We start from the raw sequence: 21,170 nt of genomic DNA on the forward strand, positions 1-21,170 counted from the left end.
ATGATACGGAGGATAACGTATTTATCATTTTCATGGTACGGACGAAAATTCTGACATTTGCAGCAGTACAGAAAATTACTGAAAATTCGGACCACCGAATTAATCGAGCAAACGTTACAAACGTTCACGTTGAATATCATTATTCGGGAGTTCGTAAAAGTTAACACGCGTCTCGGGGAAGCGAGGTTAATGTACCGAGAAACGGGCGCTTGGAATAAAACAGCGAGAAACCGTGTTGAAAATCATGAGCTGGTGAAAGCAGGGAATGTAAAAAAATGTGTAATGGCTTCCCCAAGATTAACCGAACGAGACGAGACGTTGCGTAACATCCTACCCCTCGTGCTCGATTCCTTTCTTCGCATCTGCATGACTCTCGGAACAGACTGTTCAAAAAATTCAGCGATTTGTCGAGCGTCAATTGCAGAAACACTTAATCACCATACTAACGAGACACATTGTAAATCATTCGCAGAAACGTAAGAAACTGTTCAGGGAGAGTGTTAAGAATTTCTGTGACAATTTTGAAGCTCGAATTTGAATTGAGCTTTTGAGAAACTTTAAAGAATATTCTAATTGGTAATCCTTTCGAATGTTTCAGGTTACAGTAAACGAATAGAAAGTTATAGCGGGGGAGAATTGTTTTATACCAATATCAATGCTTCTTTTCCACCTTCGATTCTTGTATCGACAACAAATCGAATTAATAATGTAACCACAGAAATATAACATGCAACGACGAATAGAGAAAGTATGTACTTTAAATTATTACACGTAAATTATATTTTTATAATTTTTTGTATACTTTCCTTTAGGTTTATAATCAGGGTCAGTAGGTAACGAGTGACTTTACGTTCTGAACTAAGGATTGTTGTCACGGAGGTGAGTGGGAACTCTACACCCAACCGAACTTCAGGTATAAAGTTATTGTTATTCGACCGAGCCGGGTTAGTATGTCAAGTGAACTGTGTGCGATAAGGTTTACGCAGGTTCTTTGAAAAACTGTTCCAGTCTACGTTTCACTACATTCAACTTCCGGTAAAAGCGAGGTGAAGAAATGTGTAAAAGTATTTTATCAAGTTATTCAAGAATTAAAAGACAGCAACCAGTGAGAGACAATACTGATGTCAAGGTAGGATGAACACTGTGTAATATTCTTTATAAAAATTCACTGTTTAATATTTCAACAATGTATAATATACGAACGTGTATAAAATATTACAGAAATGTAATTAAAAATGTAAAAGGGCAAATGTTTCTGTGTATCGATCGAATGTAGCATAATTGATACGATAGAGATATAAAAGAAGGTATAATACTGATTCATAGCCAGTCATTAATTTTTTATACTCACATTTGTTAACATATTTTCGAAGATATCTATCAATGTTCCTACGTGGTACACGTTTATTATTAAGAGATAATGTATGCATCAAATTAAATTTGAACGCTCGTCATCGATCCAATTCGTGACTGACGAGAGAATATCCCTGGAGTAATTTGTTTAAAATTAGCGGTTCTTAAAAATGTTCTTTTACAAAAATGAAAAAGAATATAGAACCCGAGTCGAACAAAAATAGTCATTTTGTTGAGTATGGAAACAATTATGGAATTTTTCACATATCTCCTTTGTATTAAATTAAGATGTAGTAATAAATAGTATGTAGAGGTCATGTGTTGTTTATTTGGGACACAATAGTTGTCGATACATCATTTATTATATTTAAAAATGTACTTGTACAATATACTAAGCACCGTGATTGCGACTGACGCGCATGTTGTCTTCGATCGTTCAGGAATCTCAGGCATCCCTATTTTTTAGACAATGTTCAAACTGTTAGAAACGAGCGCTTCGAGGTCCTTGTCTGCTTAACTTCACGGCTCAAGGAACGAGCAGTCGATCGTAAATTATCGACCGTCGCATCCTTGGCTGTCGTTTGACGTGTTTCTCACAAGCCTATCGTCTCTGTCTCGATTACGCGTCAACACACTTAATGCCTAAAAGTCTAAGAAAGGTTTTTAGAAAAGAGGCTAACAACAAGGTATTAAAAATTCATGTTTAATTCTATGAAGATTGATTATATTCTGACATTTTTGTCTGTCCAGAAAGTACTTACAAAAAGTATATTTGTTATTACTTTTGCATCGTTTTATTTATATTATTGCTTTCTGTTATATAATAAAGTAGGATACGTAAGTAAAGGGTGTATTGAGAAAGGAATCCTGTAATTTAATTCCTTGCATAGTTAGAGCATTTGTACTCTAAAAATAATTTACCATATAATATAAATTTATTTAATTATAATGTTACGTCACTCAGTTACACAATCCGTAATTATGCGATAAAAGAATTAGTTTAAACAGTTGCGTAATTCAATTCAAATTGATTCAGTGACTTTTCGGTTGTATCACAGCTCCGATTACTCTCATGTTTCGCTTTTTCTATGTCAAAATGAAAGAGGTTATGAATTATTTAATAGAAATTATTTAATAGAAGTTATACATGACAAAGGGTATGGTCAATTATGTTTACGTTACTGTGATCCATCTTGCCATTAACGCTGTTAACCTTGAGTGTGTGAAATTATTCAAGAAATAAGCTGTTATAGTAATCTTTTTCTGTTTCTATCATTTTGATATTTTCAAAATCAAAGTTATGATTCGATATAAATGTAAATATAAAATTATACCCAAATGTCGCGTGCCACGTCAGTTTATGACACAACAGGTTCAAACAAATCCAAATCGATCGAAAGATTGCATTCGTCAAAGGCATGAATTCATTGAACAATCTCTAATAACAATTTGCGACGAATTCGATGATCGAATTACAACAAATATCCTCAACTAAGTCGGAGTAAACTTTAAAAGAAATTTTGACGATGGTCCCAAAATTGATCAAATAATACCCTTCTTGAAAACTATGATAATTTTCGATAGTGCTTGATTCAAATTACATACATACGTTCCTCTGTGTAAATTATTGAACCATTGTTAGTAACCACCTAGACGCGGTTGATACGATATTAAACACACATTACAAAAAACAAAACGGATCAACATAAGCGGTTGATGCGACTTTAAACATTTTCTACATTAAGAAACAAACCCCATGTGCGATAAAGTCTGATGTATGGATTATGGAAAGTGCATCCCAAGAGAAAAAGGCAGCGTGGAAAGGTTACAAAGGACGCGAATACAGGCGCGTTAGAATTCGATCTATCGCAAAGAAGCAACTTGCATCCGTCGTTCGGTACACGCTAAGCAACCACTGGTTTTCCTGCATTCGTTCTTTACTGTTCCCTCACGCTAAGCACCACCGGTAATGCGCTTCTTGGTGCATTAATCTCGACTTGCACACAAGCTCCAAACCCATCCACACGTACACGCCGCGACGTACGGCCGAGCACAATAAAGCTTTGTGTTTAACTCAGCCCTCCCTAGATTCAACTTGAACTACCACGGAAACGGAACATCTTCCTCGTCGATGCACGTGTTAATTAAAACCATTAGACCTCACATGGACGCGAAATTAATTTCGGAAACCGTGTTTTTCACCCTTGTGGAAGATTTTAATCGGCGGTGCACGAGATTGCAAATGGAGGCCCATTTTCGTACTCGATGGCAAAGGAAATCGAGATTATCTCTTATGGCATTGAGAGCAGTCTATTTTCGTGATAGAAAGAGTTAAATGCACAAATATTTTAATTTACAGTTATGAAGAATACTCGGTGAGAAGAATTTTAAACGGTTAATTGTTATTTGACGGGTTTTAGCATTTATTGAGATTCCTTTGTAATTTTGAATGAACGATTTTAATACATTCGAATGAATAAACTTTATTTGCAGAATGTACGATATTACAATAATTGTATTCAAATGGAAAATCTACTGATTGCGCACGACGTTGATTTTTCATACGTAGCACAAAAGAAATCAACAAAATCGTATCAGTAATATTCATTTTTATTAATTAAATGTAAACAGCACGAAGCTTTGAATAATTGATAGAATTGAATTGATTGCTCCTCAGAATGAATTTATTTTTCTGTATGATTTCATTATTTCGTTATGTACAGTAAACAAATAATTCCTACTTCTACGCTAGTTTAAGAGTTGAAATTAAAGTTTTCGCGATGAGAATGAGTTAAGTATACAATTACGTTCAAAAACAGATTCTCCTCAAGGCAAAAATTTGTTTGAAACAGTTACTTTTTTACGCAGACAACGTTTCCACTGTTCAACGCGTGTTTCTTGTATAATTTTAATTAACAGACTCCACTGGTGCGGTTTTTAGTGCAAATATTGTATAATATTTACCGTTACGTGTACCAGTTGGGAAAAAATTCTTTGCAACGTTCGTGAAAATTCTTTGCCGTCGTACAGACATAGAGTTTCGTTTTTAATAAAGAATTCAGAGGACCGAGCTAATAAGAGAATCGAAAAGTTGTGAACGGGATAATTAATTAAATTTGCTGTTTCGAAATAACGTAGTTCACGTTTATGAGTATATGTAATCTCCGATTGTGCGTAGCCACGAAATTCCTTTGTCTCTGTATTTTTCGTACTTAATTCCTTTTAAAACTCTATAATTAAAGTTGATGAAACGAAAAACCAGAAATTATAGAAAAGGACGATCCTTTGTCCCGAGCAGAATTTTTTTATATCCCGATTTCTAATAAAATTTTTTCCGGGCTTTTGTTTTTGCGCGAAATAGGAAAAAAATGTATCAACGATGGTAAAATGTATGACACAAAAGCTGGCCGACTTTATGTTATTAGTTCCCTTGAAATAACATTGTTTCTCGAGTGCGTTGCAATAGTACGTCGTATATTTGATAGATATTGTACGACGCGGCAAATTTGAATGTTCGCTTGAAAAAAATTGAAAAACATGAGATCACGTTATATACGTTTACTTGTAAATATATTCCGTTCCATTATGAAACGGGTATTAGATTTATATCGCAACTTCTTTGAGTATTCCATGCTGTAAACAAACGAATCTGATAACATAGTTTAGAAAAATTTAATTATAACCATTTATTCGCTATTTCAGTGGTTACTTCCATCTTCTACATTAGTTACAGTGTGTGTGTATTTATCGATTCCTTATTATGATATATTGATAATATGAATTCATTTATAAATGTACAATATTTACATTCGCTTTGATAGTAAATTTCCTATTCGATGTAACAAAAAATGATTGCTTTATCCACTTTAAGGCAATTACGGTTATAATCAGGGCATCCAGACTTGATTATTTCGAATTAGTCTTTTTCTTTCACTTACTCAAACTTTATTTAACTTACTGTTCCTATTTATACTAAGATTCACATGATAAACAATAATCAAGAAATTCGTAATTATCATAGAATAATTTCCATCTTTTCAATAAAAACTTTAACTATCGTTTAATGTTTGGTCAGATTAAGTGAATATCCTACTTACCGAATTTTATTCAAAGTACTTCATTATTAAAGTATTTTTCATATGAAAATTGTATTCAACCGATACCTAGTAATAATGTACACAACCCTAAGATTGTACCAATTATAAGCTGAGCATTCGTTCTACACTTGAAAGAGAAAATCATAGATTCGATAATACATTTCCCATTAAAGTGTTACCTTACACTCCGAGAGCGTAACAATATCTCGCATTCCAACTATATTTACCCGTAGGATAGATTCCAAAATAAACGAGAGAATTGATAAATCGATTTTTCCAGAACGTCAGACCGTAGTATCCCCTCGACCGCAGTGCAATTTCGGCGCTTTTGTCATCGTCAAAACTTTCGTGCCGGCAATTCCCTGTTCTCGTAAGTCTCTCGAAATACGTGCAGGGGCTAGTGTCGTGCGGAGAGATCGCCCCTTGGTTCCCACGAGGTGCCCCCGAAAACACGTAGAATAATCGCTGGCCAGACGTGTGCGTACTTCTGCAGGTGTTTACAGTGTTCTCGTAGCAACGAAACAGGGGGTGGATCGCCAACGACGTTCCCTGGTCGGCCAGCCACTACCCTCTGAACTCCGTTCCCCCGCGAACGACGAAACAATTACAACTATGCCCCAACAATTTATAATTCCGCGCTCTCTGCAGTCCTTCCGTCCTCTTTCCCAGTTCGCGGAGGCGCAGTTAAACGTTATTACTTCAGCCGTTGTAGATAATTTCCCTCGTTTGTTCGTCGACGTATACAGTCCTGTGTGACAGTGCCGGGGGAAGGGGGTTGGTTGGTGGTGGTTGACGAATTTGCTCGTGAAACGCCCATGGAACGTGGCGGTGGTTATAATTTGCTGTTAATTCCTGGAAACGGGATCCACGATGGTAGTAGAGAAATCGTAAACGAGGGTTCGCTCGACATAGGAACGCAGACCAATTGTAATTGTCGTAAAAATTTGTTCAACAAAATGAACAATCCGAGCATCGACGAAAATGTCGGCCCGTTTTCTAACCGAACGTTTAACCGTCCCGTATACTCAACAGCGGTGATAATTCACGTAGACACAATGACTGCTTTCGCTCGGCTGAATACGGTAGTTAATTATTGCACCCGTGGCAATTGCTTTTACGACTGAACTTCATTTTGCGTCGAAATTTCTCGAGTTCATTTTTCATATACCTTTTGTCGGCCATATAGGTTCCTAGTTCTAACGTAGAAATTATAATAGAGCGTGTTTCTCGCACAGGACTTTTATTATCGTACATACGTGCGTGTGGTTTGATATTCAGTCCTGTGCACGTCGCGGAGATACCGTGTAATTAGGTAATTTTGTAGAGAATCGATTAGATCGGTGTCTTGTTAATTTTGCACGAACACTGTAATATGTATACGTATGCATTAGGAATATTAATCGAGCATTTAGCAGAATTGGCAATTCGATGTTAAATATGAAAATTTTATCGGTCACTCGAGCTTTATATCGATTCAATATTTCGGTCCTCGTTCTAGAACTTTCCCAGAGAAAATAATTAAGACTACCAAATTAAAAATCGTTATTAAATAAGTTTATTTTTTAGTCTCAGTTATTTTCCTCGAATATTGAAGGTTAATAATTGAGTAATTGTAAAGAAGTATGAAAGTCAAATTGATGCCTTTCGGTAGTTCTAGTGTTAATATAAAACGTTATCTGACTGCGACGTCGAGATACAAACACAGTTCGGTTTCTTCTGCTCGCACGTATGTATACGTTATAATACATTTTCATTTCTATAATTAAAATCTATTTCTTCCATTCGAAACGTAGAATAAGTAGAATAATTTAAAACACAGCCCAAAGTATGAAAAAATTCCATTCGCCGACAAATCGTGTCTCCATATTAGCTCGTTTGCTGGATCTCTTAAAATATCATTTTATTTAAATTGGAGATCCCTATTTAATCTTGGGAATCTACCGTATTCTTATGTAAACCGTATGTTCTGCTATATACTTATTCAAACATGCAGTTTTACTGTAATCTTATTTAAACAAGAGGTTTTATACTATTCGTGCAAGAATTTAAAATTCTACCGTGTTCGTAGTTAAACTAAAATTATGGCGGTTGAGAAATGGTTATTCATCTGGTCTCGTAGACGCTTAAACGATTATATATTACCTACGATACATGGAACTTATATTTTCGATACTTCCGAAGAGAGTAAGAACCGTTTCGATCAATTCGTTACCGCGTCGCGTGTCTTTCCGAGTTTCCGCAGATGCACTTCACAGTACGTTACATACATACGGTTCTTTCGTACAGACGAAAAGCGATTGGTTCGTGCTTCGTATTATCGAGGTCGAGAAAATCGACCTCGTATTGCTTTTCACTCTGTACTCTCACTTCGAACGGGCTCGTCTTTGATGTTTACCGCGAAGAACTTTTTCGGCACGGTAGAGCGTAAGGGAGTTTCGCGATATTGTATCGCTTTCGATTCCGCCAATAAAACGTCGCGTCTAGTTCCCTACATGTGAAAACACGTCAACAAAGAAACTTCACGTCGACTCCTGGGTTTTATTTGTGAAAGTCAACATCAATTTGCGCATCGCTTCAACGTAGATTTCTAAAATACTTATGTTCCCGTTTATACATTTAATTGTGCCCAATAGCTACATTAGTTTATATCAAAAAATATAAAATTGTACGTTTTTCGTATTAACATAGATCAATTTTGTAATTGTAAAAATTAAAGATCGTTACATACAACTTGGAATGTTATATGAAATTGGTGTCTAATGTTGTGAATATAATTTAATAAATTATTATTTTACAAAATATAAGTATAGAAACATGACACGCGAATTGGACATTTTTGGACAAAAGTTCTTTCGGATCAAGTACATTAAAGTATGCAATCGTACTTGAAATTCTGTAAGAATTCTCTTGCAACAATCTAACATAATATTTTACGATAAGAACAAAATGGGATGATGAGCAGTGTTCTTAGAAAAATCACGACATATATACATCATAATAACAGTTTAAACTGTAGTGAGTAAAGAAGGAAGCGGTTGCATCGTGAAGAGTTATTTTATATGCAACATACGCTCCACTTGGCTGAAATTTCAATTTTACCTGCGACAAGAAAATGTTCTTAACGTGTAAAGTGGTACAACGTCGTGTCGGAAAAATTCAAACGAGTGATTGAATTGCCCCTAAAATTCGTGAAATATTTATAACTGTCGCAACGAGTGAAGGAGAGTTATGAAGTTGTATCTTGCAAAAAATTGTTCAGTCAATAGAATGTAAATATTTGGATTATTATGTTAAAATTATTTTTAAAATATCGTCAAATACGACGCACGAGCTCTGAACATGGACGTAGGCCGCACCATAAACCACTATCCGCGTTACACTTGAAACACTAAACGCTATCAGCCTCTGGAATTTTCCATTTCCAATATCTCGACAACCGACCTTCCATCCCTAACGATTTCCTACCCTCAACGATTTTCCTTTACTATGTACACCGGGCCTAAAACAGTAACTCTCTAACCTTCGAACCGGTATGATTAAATTTCCGATAGTTACGTTCAAACCATTCTGTTGAACATACTACCGAATCCTTGATTGTCATAATTTCTCAATAAACTACAGTATCTCACTAACGAGTTTAGTTTTCAGTGTAATTTCATTAAGTTAATTTGTAACCGAAACAATGTATTCGCGTCATTGCAAGGTACACGACTTTCTTTACCACTTTACCACACTTCTTTCTTTACCACTTAAAAGAATTGTCCGCCTCTCTGGATTAGCTTAAACGTTCCTAATTTCTATAATTACCTAAAAACATTGAACGCCATAAAACGAAGTCTCGTTAAAACATACAAATTTCTACAAATTATTTCCATTTCTTGCCGCACTGCCCTTAAATCGGTCTCAAAATTATTTACAACCCAATATTTTCGTCTATTTAATCTCTGCTTCATCCGTGTAATTCGATGATGCAGTTAGAAAGAAAAACAGCAACGATAAACTAAAATGTCTCCGTGTCTCCTTTCAAGGTCTTAAGTTGACGAATAAGGAGAAACCTAATATATTTCTAATACCAGTGAAGTTTACAAAAAAGAAAATAGACACAATTCTTCGCACTTTTCTGTTAACCCAGAACTGTCTACGAGACACGTAATATATTTATCAATCTACTATCAAACCGAAACAAAATTTTGCACAAATTTCTCATCATATTTTATTCCCAACGAACTCTACTATTATTGAATTACCAATTCGGATCTCTAGAGTGGTAATTAGTATCGGACGTAACGATTGTAACGAAACTGAAATTTGATTAACAAGCTCGACCGAGCGCGAAGACGACGCATCTTTTGAAAGACATGAATCAGGATTTTCTGTACGGAATAAGGGTTATCGATCAAGCGGGGAATCCGCGAGGATTCCAAAGAAATTCCTGATCCAGATTCCAGAAACTGCGAGAGTAGTGCGCACCCTCGAAAACCGAGAGACGAGATCGGCCCGGAGTCCAGTAGTAAAGCTCGATATAAATCAGACTGAACCTTCGCTCGAGTTTTAGCTGCACTCTCTGCTCCTCCTTCGGTATCCTTCGTGTCCATCTTTTTCTTTTGCCCTCTATCTCCACAGTGGCCGCTGTTCTCCGACACGTAATTACGAGCCTTCGGCGAGGAACTTCCGGGTTCCTGTGCTTTTACTCCGAGCGTGATTACTCGGCGATCCTTGAGGAAAGGAACGCACGAAATGAAAACCGGATGATCAAGTGGAAAGTATTGCGTCTTTGTGACTCGTCTGAACTTTGTTCCTGCTGGTAAATGCGGGATACAAAGGTGATTCGCGACCGATTAATGATCATTTCGTCGGATTTTTCGTGCACTGTATCGGAGTTGTGTCTTTATAGTATTTAAGGGCAACACTTTAAAGTTGAAATATCGAATTTTTCTGATTTTATACAGAATTGATGTTTCAACATTAAAGTGTTGCCATTTTTTTAAATTTGAGGATTGTATATATATATTTTTTTTTTAGTTGCAATTGTAACTGTACTAAATTGTGTTTTGTTTCATAATTGTTTCTTTCGAAGTATGTAATACTTCAAAGAAGTACCTCAATAAATACGTTAAGGTACCTGCCTAGTTTGAAGGTAATACAACAGAAATATAAATAAATGGAAATATGCGATATAACATAAAATTTCATAATTCAATTGCAAACAAGCGAACGTTTGTTGTTTCGGACAATGAAATTAACGAGGTTTCGCGTGCTTGTACTTTTGAATCAACGACGCGAGTTTTATCGGCTATTCTTGAAACTCAGCCATCGGAAGTGAGTCGAAAACAAGGAAGAGGAACCGAGAGAATGAAGGAAATTATTCTACTTTTACGTTCTGCGTGACTTCATCATCGTAATCGTGTATCTCTGTACAGTAGGAAACAATAGAAAATGTCTCGCTACGAATGTACGCGTCTGATGAATTCTCATATTGTCGTTGGCAACGTAAAATCGTTCAATTTCTGACATTTGATGTTAGAAACATTAATGGATTTGCTATCGATAATGAAAAACTTTAGTGTGCTCGATTAATGACTTTGTAAATCTAGGTAGAAATAATAAATATAATATGTACAATGTTCTTGCAAGTCTAACGACTGCTTTGTATTTCTTAATAAAAGTGTGCCAGTAGTAATAACAGAATAATTGCACATTTAGAAATTTTATTACTAAAATAAATTTCATGTCTTTCCTAAATTCAACGTTTGGAAGAAAATAAACGAATTGGATAGAAAATGTTGTATCGTTAGTCATTGAATAAAAATTGATAGAAATTAATTAATCGTACTATTTCTATTTTAGGACTGACATATCTAATTGGTTATAAATCTACCAATGAACAGTCATATTAGTAATAAGTGAAAGTATAAAAATGTATGAAATAATCGTTACAAGTAAATATGAAATCGATAATTTACATTTCAAACTTTGCTGAAAATGTTGGAATTGTTAAACCAAATTTTATTTGCGCGGGTAAGTAAAAAGAGGCCGTGTTTATTTTTCGAGTCACGAACTTGTTTGCGTTAAAATTCGATTGAAAAACAATGTTTGCCTTTCACCGTAACTGTACTTGTAACCAGAGCCAATGTAATTGAAAATTCCAAATAGGTTTCCAGGATAAGAAATATAAATTTAGAATTGCTTGAAAAATGATAGTTTCCTAACGAAGGTGCAAAACAAGAAAGGTCGAAATAATAAAAATAATATGTACAATGTTTTTGCAAATTTAACAACTGCTTTCTGTTTCTTAATAAAAGTGTGTCGGTAGTAATAACAGAATAATTGCACATTTAGAAATTTTATTACTAAAATAAATTTCATGTGTCTCCTAAATTCAACGATTCTTTAGAAATCCCGAAAACTACTTGGGACTCGTTCTTCGCTATTCCAGGAAAGAGATGATTCTCGATGGTCGTTCGCGAAAACCGGCGCTGGGTAAAAGCTGAATTAATTAAAAATCCCGTTCGGGTCCTCTCATTGAAACGCGTCCCCGACACCGCTGAAGTTCAATAAACTGGTCACTAATTACACGCGGCGAGAGGAATTCGACGATCGTCGAATTATTTGGTCGGAAGTCGAAGGTAGCGGGGAGGGACGTCGCGTTTCGTCCTTCCGGCCGAACGACGATCCCATCTAAGTGATTTTTAATCGGTCCACTCCATCCCTGGATCAACTGTCGCCCAGCCAGAATCGTCAGTGTTTCCCGGGAAATCCTCTCCAACGACTTCCATTTGCCCTTTCCTGCTGCGTTCGGCACCTTCTCGCTCTTGGATTTTACTCAAATTGGAAAATCACCTAGCTATATCTCATACCGATCAATCCTTGCATTTATTTACTAAGAGTTACGAATCTTCTCTTGGACTTCATTTAACGACGAGCAACGTCGATATGGAAAATAGATGGGATTATCGTTAGCTCCTACAAAATTCGTGGAATCGATCATGTGGCAAGAAACGACGTTCTATTGGCACATACAGAGTCGATTTGTTTATAAAAAGAGAGATGTAGCAACAGTGTCGCATAGGTGTAATGTTTAAAGTGTTACGAAAAGAGAGTTGATGATAGAAAGAGTATCTCTTGAATCGATACAATTGTGGATAACAATGTAGACAAATTGTAGAACGTTAGCTACGTCGGGTCAAGTATTTGTATAATTTTCTTAGACATTAAACATTTCAACGACTTCTACAAGACTTAAGAAATGCACTTCAGTTACAATGCAGTTGCTTTTGGTAGCACTGAGAACTTGTAGCACTGAAACCCTTGCTGCCTCTAAAGAACTTATTTTTTATTGTTACGCAGTGACAATGTTTTTAATTTTTATTTTTAATACTGTAAAGTATACACGATATATATACTAATATCAGTTCATAGAATAATTAGATTTTTCAGGACAACTCATACGTCTACTTTTTATTTTTCATTGTTTGAACTGTGGCATGTTGATGTTGCCAGCATGTCCTTTGTTCTGGAGTTACCACGAATATCTGGAATATATCAGAGCAGACTTTCACTTTCTTCTATACTTTCATTTCTCTGGCATTTCGCTATTTCACGTTTCCTGTGTTTTGTTTCCTAGTTTCGGCGATCCCTCGTTTCATTCTCGAGTAATCTGGAACGCAGGCATATGGCGATCAGGCTTGTGCGAGAGTTTTCTACCCTATTGCTTTCCCTGCTTTCCTCAAATTTTCTCCACTTTCTTTTCCGGTCCTGTTTTCTATCTTTGCTATCCTAAATCTGTCGTTACCTTTTCCTACTAGTTTTAAGCCCGCGTTATAATAAATTGGAGTATTTTTAAGAAGCGAAAATGTGGTTGCCTTTGGCGATTCCGCCTTCTACACTTCAGAACCTTTCTTCTTTAGGTCCACATCGGTATGATTAATTTTGTTCAGACACGGTAAAGAAAACTGTCGTTACGTGTAAAACAACTCCAACGTTTGATGTACGATGTTAGAGTATATAAAGTGTTCGGTACAGAGTCCTGCAACGTTACCAGTTTTTCAAATTTCACATGCTTTTCAGACCAGTGCCTTCAAGATTAGAATCTTCAAGAAGACGCACCGCAAAAGAACATCGATGTTTTGATCCGAAATTACCAGGCTGGGTCTATTGAATCGCACCAAGGAAGAAACTTATTTCCTGGCAAAGTCGCGACAGAGTACACCTACCCCTTTAACACTGCAAGCCAATGTCAAATGTAACCCAAAAACGGAACACGATTCGTGTAACCAAATAATTCACTTCGTACGGCAAATAATACATTCACCCTCGATACGTAAACGTTTTATTTAATAAAACAATATGTTGAACCAGAGGCATCCCCGCATATTAAGAAGTAGCTCCCGAGAATACGGAATTCCCACGGGGAACAAAGAAGTAGCGTTGGTACACGCGATTCCGAGGTGATCTATGAACTGTTCACGTGCGAACCCCTGCCAGGAGAATTCAGCCGAGGACTCGAGGATCACATTGTTAGCTTTTCAGCGGAGAAAAGTGCGGTTGATACACCGCCAGCCTGGGGACCGTACTGAGTGAAAGAGAGGGAGAGAGCTTCGGACTCGATACGTGACCAGCGAGCAAACGCCTCGTACGCTTTCAAAAATCGCCTCCATTTTCTGCCTCTTTATCGTTTCTTCCCCTGACGCTTTTGACGTACTGAAAAGCGGCTGCCGTGTTAATCACCGCGTTTGCCGCGCGACTTCTCTCCAACGGACGATTTTTTGCCGGATCATCGTTGATTAGAGGCGACCGCTGTAACACGGCGCAGTTTTTATGATATTTTATGGCACTCGGCTCCATGACCCGGCCGACATTTTTCTTTATAACGCTCGGATCGTGTTAAGCGTGAAATGTACTTTTCGAGCTGAGCAGATTGCACGAGACTCTCGTAACGCTTGCTCGCTCTTTCCTTAACAACGCTGTGTTCTCGGCTTGTTGCAGGGATTCTTGCTACGACTAGCGTAGACTATTTTGTTCTTGAACGATTCATTACGGGGTTTGTGTAACAAATTCGTTGACACCGAGGTTGGAGAATTATCTAGGTGTTCAATTATGGGGGAACATCGAGTGCATCGTTTTCGAAGTAATATTCTTGCGGAGCTGCACACGTGTGAGTTGAATCATGAAGGTATTTGCGCATCTAGTTCTCGTGTCAAATTTTATATAGAAAATGTTTTTTTATTCGCTGTTTTAATCTTCTTGTAGACACTTTCCTTGTTAATGCGAAAAATATATTTCTTCGTTCAAACAGCGATAATAAATACTACCGAATACTAATGTGAAAAGACTTTTTTTTTAAATTTAAACTGTCTCTAGGGAATTACGTACAAAGAATTATACTTTATATCTTATATTTGGTAATATAGAACATTATTGATAAAAATAAGCAAGTGTTTGTTAAAAGATTAAATCAAAGAAGACGCGATTAGTGTCAAAAAGTGTTTCTTGTTAAACTTCGGTTCGAGTTTTATGCTTACCGCTGAGAAGAAATAATCCACAAGCAACAAGAGTTCTATGATCCGAGTAACAATGTCCAATTAAAGCTGAGATAGTAGCAGCAAGAAGCAATGCGGCAGCAACTACTTGAAACGGTGCTGAAATCCTGAAACAGATAAATGCAATAACGGATAATTATATTCGTATGAAAATTTAAATTCAGCAAGTGAAATAACATATTTTGAATATAAAATTGTGACAGAATTTCTCTTGAAGACGTACGGCTCAGAATGTGGGGCTCAGTTGTGTTTCATTGAAGAAAATAAACACATAGTCGTCCAGTCACACAGTTATGTCAATAACCGTGTAAAATGCTTGCCTATTCCTTGAACAATTTTCTTGAATCGATGTCAATTTCACGCGGTACAAAGTGTTCCGAGAAATTTTTATTTCAGATCTGGTTGCCAATTTCAAACAATTCCTGGAAGTAAATAGAACGATGCACAATGAGTATCGAAACGTTATGTAAACCGGGTAACGACAATGGATCGGCGAATGCCTTGGTAAACGTGTGATTGGTCGACAACAGTTCGTGTCGCTGGAACCACACAGTCGGCTATTGTCAGGCCGCCGACATATTTCACATAGTTTAAGCCAGGAAGTGAAAACGGACGCAGTTGTCGACAATTTATTTACATGGTCGCGCAAGAGTGATACAAATTTTTCGCCAATCATACTTCGCGCGACGAGAAATTTGATATATATCGAAACGTAAATTGTTATGCTGGAACTCTTCGATGTGACTCTTTATCTTTTTACCAAGAGTCCAGTGAATGGGACAACGAAACATTTTAGAGAGAGTAAATTCACCGTACTTACAAAGAATGTATTCGTTATTATCGTTCAGTTCAAATTAAAGAAAAAGAACTTGCACAAAGTTATATCAATTCGTTGAGCAAAACTTTGACATTCTTGTACGTACAAAGTTTGGAAATAAAACATTCATATCTCCAGTTTGATAAACGCATACAATTCCATGGATTGCGTAATTAATTGATTTTTCAGTATTTGCAATACAGACTGCAGATACAGTCACATTTAGTACAAAGAAAGTTCAATAATTAACGGGAGAATGTTTCTTAATTGAACAAATCGATTTAAGTTCTTTTAACGTGTATAAATATAACGTTAACTTTAAACGCAATATATGGCCAGAGGAGTATCAAATATTTAATTGTATAAAGACTTATAATATAGAGGAATGTATTCTTTCAATAACGTATTTTATTTTAAATCGATATCTCAAGCGGTTCCTGAGATATAAAGCGTCAAAGTTTAGCATTTAAAACGTGCAAAACGTTGAAATACCCGGAAATAACGCGACCTACTTTTTCCAGAAACTACACTCGCTAGTAGTTGTAGTATAGCAAAAAGACGTTGTCACCGACTGCTGCACTACTCGGCGTGCGAGAGTAGTCAATAGTCAGTGAGCAGCAGTGAGAGGTCCGACTGCGCGAGCGAGACAGCGACAATAAAATACTCGAAAATTATGTTTAACTTTAAGCAACGATATCTCGGCAACGCAAAGTCCTATCAATGTGAAACAAAAACTATTTTCAAGGAGAGGATGTATCGCTTTAGATGGTCTAACCGGCACGAAGAAACTTTGAACATCTTCCGTACTCTGATTGTATAAATACTCCGTAACTTTAATACAAGTTACTTAAATGTTTGTGTAAACGTTGTGAGGACTAAGTGGTTCTTTGGTATAATATTACCTATAACAATCCAGTTTACTACCAGTAACAATGCACGTAATAATAATATTACAGTAGTCAATTCATTTGGAGAGTCACAGTAAGAGGAAACTTTTATCGGAACATCTATCTTGTGTTTACGTGTTTGTTGGATAGCCTGTATTTGTGTGCCACATTTATGGGTCTAATTTATGTAAAATTTAACTGACTTTATCTGTTTGTGCACAAAATGTGAAATTTGTGAAAGTTAGTTGAGAATTATAGTACACGTTTTTCAAATTACCGATGCATTCAGTATTGCATGTTCTTGTTTCGGTTTACATTTAGTTTTATTGAACATTCGGATGTTTCTATTCAAGGATTGTGTTTTGTTAAAATATTATTCTGCTAAAGCTTATGGATTCGTCGAACCTTTTTATTTTGTTTCGTTTAAATGTACATTTTCACATCATAGCAATCCAACTTCTGATATTTTCGAAAAGTTATACAGTTTCAATGCTCTATTGAACGTTTTCATAAATTGATGAATTACACGAAACAGCTGAATAAAACTTTTCAATTCATGAGCGTTATGAATTTGGAAATCAATAATACCCGATGAATTTCGTTTGAAATAAACCCTCGGAACAACATGAGTAATTTTTTTTTATCGCTTTTGTTACTAAAGTCGCACTTCATCAATAATACATCGAATCTTGAAATATATCATTCTTGATGTTACTATAATACCATCTTTATTCTCGCTGACAAGATTTCTCGAACGAAGAATAAAACTCTACCATTTCCATCTTCATAAACAATTTGAATATCCATCATCGCTCGCACCGTTTATATCAAGCGTATAATTATACTCGTACAATCTGCACTATTATTAAATTTTTTCTATGGCCATTGAAGTGCTCGTCAAATCCTTCTGTCGGTTAAAAAGATCATTTAGGGTTATGACAAATCATTCCCCTCGGAATAATTTGATATCGTGCAGAAACTTGGGATATTCGCCTCGGTTCAAACAAGACGCGCATCATTGAGGGATGAAAATGGATGTTCCCACCCCCACCTCGTTGCTGCGCTCAGGGATTCTAGAACTTCCCGGAGACGAAGACGGAGGAGGTTAATCAAGATTTGCGGTGTAGCTGGAATTCTCGTGACGCGACAGCACGAATATGCTCCCTAAATTTTGATTGATCTCCTGACCGTCTTGGAGGGTCCCTTTCGAATTTCGGTCCATTGCCGTCGAGAAAGCGGCTGGAATTTATCGCCTTTTTACGTGGCACGATGACGCGACCATTGACCAAGAAGGTTGCAAAATTGTAAAGCTTACGATGCGCGTTTCCAGACTGCAGAATAATTTTGATCTACAACCTATCGGATCGTTTTAAGTTTCAACAATTTAGAATAGAAAAGGGAGTAATATTAGCAACTTAGAAAAGAAAAGGGAGTAATGTTATCAAATTAAAAGGACAGAGAAGGGAATAACGTTATCAAATTAAAAGGAAAGAGAAAGGAACAATGTTATCAAATTAAAAGGAAAAGGAAAAGAATAATGTTATCGAATTAAAAGAAAGGAGAATGGTGCTAGCAATTTGTAAAAAAAAAAAGGAATAGTTTTAGTAATTTAAAGAACAGAATAATTAAATTTAGAAGCTAGGTTGGTATAGAAATATTATTGAAACTACAATACTTGTTGAAGTATTCATCTTTTTAAATTCATCTTTCCTTCTTTAACTTTCATTTTCATTTAACGTTCAAAGTTTATTTGTAGCATTTGAATATCTATAAAATATTCGAATATCAAGTTATTACAATAGTCTTAGCTCTACCTAGAAAACCCTAGAGAACTGAATTGTCTAAATTGTTGAATTAACTTTGTAGACGATAACTTTCTACGTGTGTTTTCTGTTTTATGAAACTTTAATTAAACTCAGGTTGCTGCTATTGGCACCAGTAATTAATGTAACGTATATCTAAATGAACGTGAAACTTTGGACAAAATTGGACTACGAAATTACAGGTCAGTTCTTCCAAATTAAGGAAATATACATTTCCACTTCCAATACTTGTATACACCACGTAGCAGGTTTGTGGAAGGCGCATAAAAAATTCAAAAAATCATCCAAAGGATTCTGATTGGTGTTCTGATTCCTGTACCTACTTTTGTAGTGTTTCAACAATGTTTTAGCGTGAAAAAACATTTCGAAAAGACAAATAGGGCTTACCAGTCTGTTACAGTTACTAAAATATTCTATTACTGAACTCACGTCGGTTTTTAGATTTGACGAATCTGCGAAGTACATAGATTCGAGTGCTTTTAAAATAACGTTCTTTGAAATATTATTTCAAATAATACGTTATATTACTTCACAATCAGTTTTGAAATACAATTGCGTCATCATATTTCGTGAAATAACTTTAAAAAATGATAATCCTGCATTTGAAATGATGAAATAAGGAAATAGTTTTGGAAATAACCGCCTTTTCTAAACGTACATTAAGATTAAAAATAAAACAAAAATATTACATATTTTCTAAAATATAATCAGCTATTTATTTTCAAACGACGAATAAATGTTTATACATGTGAATAAAGATTTATTCGTTATGTAAACAATGACATTGTTACTTCATAGCTTATTTAAATTACCTGTTATTTTAATGGAATTGTTTCAAATAAATTATTTCAATTATTTCTAAATAACGTTGCGAAATATTAAATACTGGAATATTATTTCAAATAATTATTTCCTATTTTCAATTAAAATGAAATTTTCCCAGACCTGTTGCAAAGAAGAAAGGCTATAAATTATAGAAATAATTCATCGTTGTGAATGTGATTCATAACATATTTATATAATTATAAAATCTTCGGTGTTATGAACTACTGATAACTAATATAGCGCAATTGCCACTACAATTGTTGATAAATTAAAAAATTCATTCTCTGGGTTGATTACGTGAATTGGTAACTAAACACCATAGTTTCTAACTGTTAACATTTTACCAACGAAAATCATGGATATAAAGCTCGATATAATCCTTCGACCCGAAATTCTATTGGAAGATGAATGCTTGAACCTGTGTTAAGTACTGAAATCATATTTGCATTATTAAGTGATCAATTCAGGACCACTCAAATCTGTGGACTGTGCACCGTCTGACGCCTCATTTTTTTTCCTGCCAATTCCACTCTATTGCCTGTTTATGGAGAGTGAACAAGTGGCTGAAAACGGAACCGAAATTGGCGATAAACGTCTCTCAGCTCTGAACTCTTAATTGGCCCTCTTTCGTATGTCCGATAGTCGTATTTAAAAAAGCCACGCAGACTGCACGTGCCTCGTTACTTCCATTCAATTTCATAAGACGATGCATTTAACAATCGAGTGGCCAAGTCACGGTATTCGATTATTACTTGAAGTAGCTCTGGATACTATTATTATACATTTTCCATTAGTCTCTAATTTAAAACGAAGTAATATATTTTGTTTCTTTTCTAGTTTCAATTTGAATCGAACTAGAATGATAATATGAAATTAAAATAATTGGAATTATAATATAAATATAACATTTCTTCGTTTTCTCCGTAAATTTGAGCAAGAATTACAATGTTTTTTATTTGTAACGATCGAATACTTACCAGAGCAAAAAGAAAAAAATGATAACTTAAAATAATTTAAAACCTAAACGTACACAATTGCAGCAATATCTTCGAAGCGGCTAACATCATTAGTTAGATAATACCAAATGACATTTGCCATTCTACGCGCGTAAAAATAGAATAACGGACAACATCACAATCGTATCTCTGATTGATAAATCATCGCCGGTAGCTCGTTCGCTTCCCTGGGTTCGATGAAATCACTGATCATCGGCCCCGATGATTATCGTTCCTCATGAACAGGAACAACTCGTCCCTCCTCTGAAAATAAACTCGCCTCCATTTCGCACGTCTCTCGTCTCGTTCCGTCGAGGATCGCGTAGAAGTGCGCTTTGCCAGCCGCGGAAATCCGCGGAATAGAATTTCACACCTCGAAACTTTTCATCGGCTGACTGTTCCACGAACGGGGAAGAACTCGGTGAGAATTCGATGCAAAGGGTGGATCGCAGGGGGGAAGGGGAAGTGTCGAGGAAAAATTCGCTTGGAAATTTTTGCCCCGTCGTCGTTGTCGTCGTCGGGCGGCGGAATCAGCAAACGTATCGCGTAAATTTCACGTCCCGGAAACTTACCGGCAGGGGCTCGTCTATGCCCGACGAAACGGCTCGAAATTTCCGCGAAATTTTCTCCGCGAAACATCGGATCGTTACGTCGCGGATGGTTGTCGTTCCAAGTGAAACGGCTGGCGCGTGGAGAGGGACGGTGACGTTGGTGACGGTGGGGTGTGTCTGCGTGGGACGCGTGAAATTTCGATACACCGGGTGTAAAATACACGTATTCGTAGCTATCGGGGTAAATGGAGCATGCCGGGGTAACGACGCGTCTCGCGCTAAG

At 36.2% G+C, this 21,170-nt stretch overlaps 1 protein-coding gene across 2 annotated transcripts in view; it reads right to left on the minus strand.

Moving 5' to 3' along the window:
- Positions 1-21,170, minus strand: part of LOC143148974 (uncharacterized) — a 260,728-nt gene that overhangs the window by 48,836 nt on the left and 190,722 nt on the right. For both annotated transcript variants that reach the window (XM_076315848.1, XM_076315846.1), the window contains exon 4: positions 14,972-15,096. In XM_076315848.1, the coding sequence (XP_076171963.1) occupies positions 14,972-15,096 (125 nt within the window). The remainder of the gene's footprint in view (positions 1-14,971; positions 15,097-21,170) is intronic.

This window comes from Ptiloglossa arizonensis, chromosome 7 (assembly GCF_051014685.1).
Source record: "Ptiloglossa arizonensis isolate GNS036 chromosome 7, iyPtiAriz1_principal, whole genome shotgun sequence".
NCBI classification, from domain to species: Eukaryota; Metazoa; Arthropoda; class Insecta; order Hymenoptera; family Colletidae; genus Ptiloglossa; species Ptiloglossa arizonensis.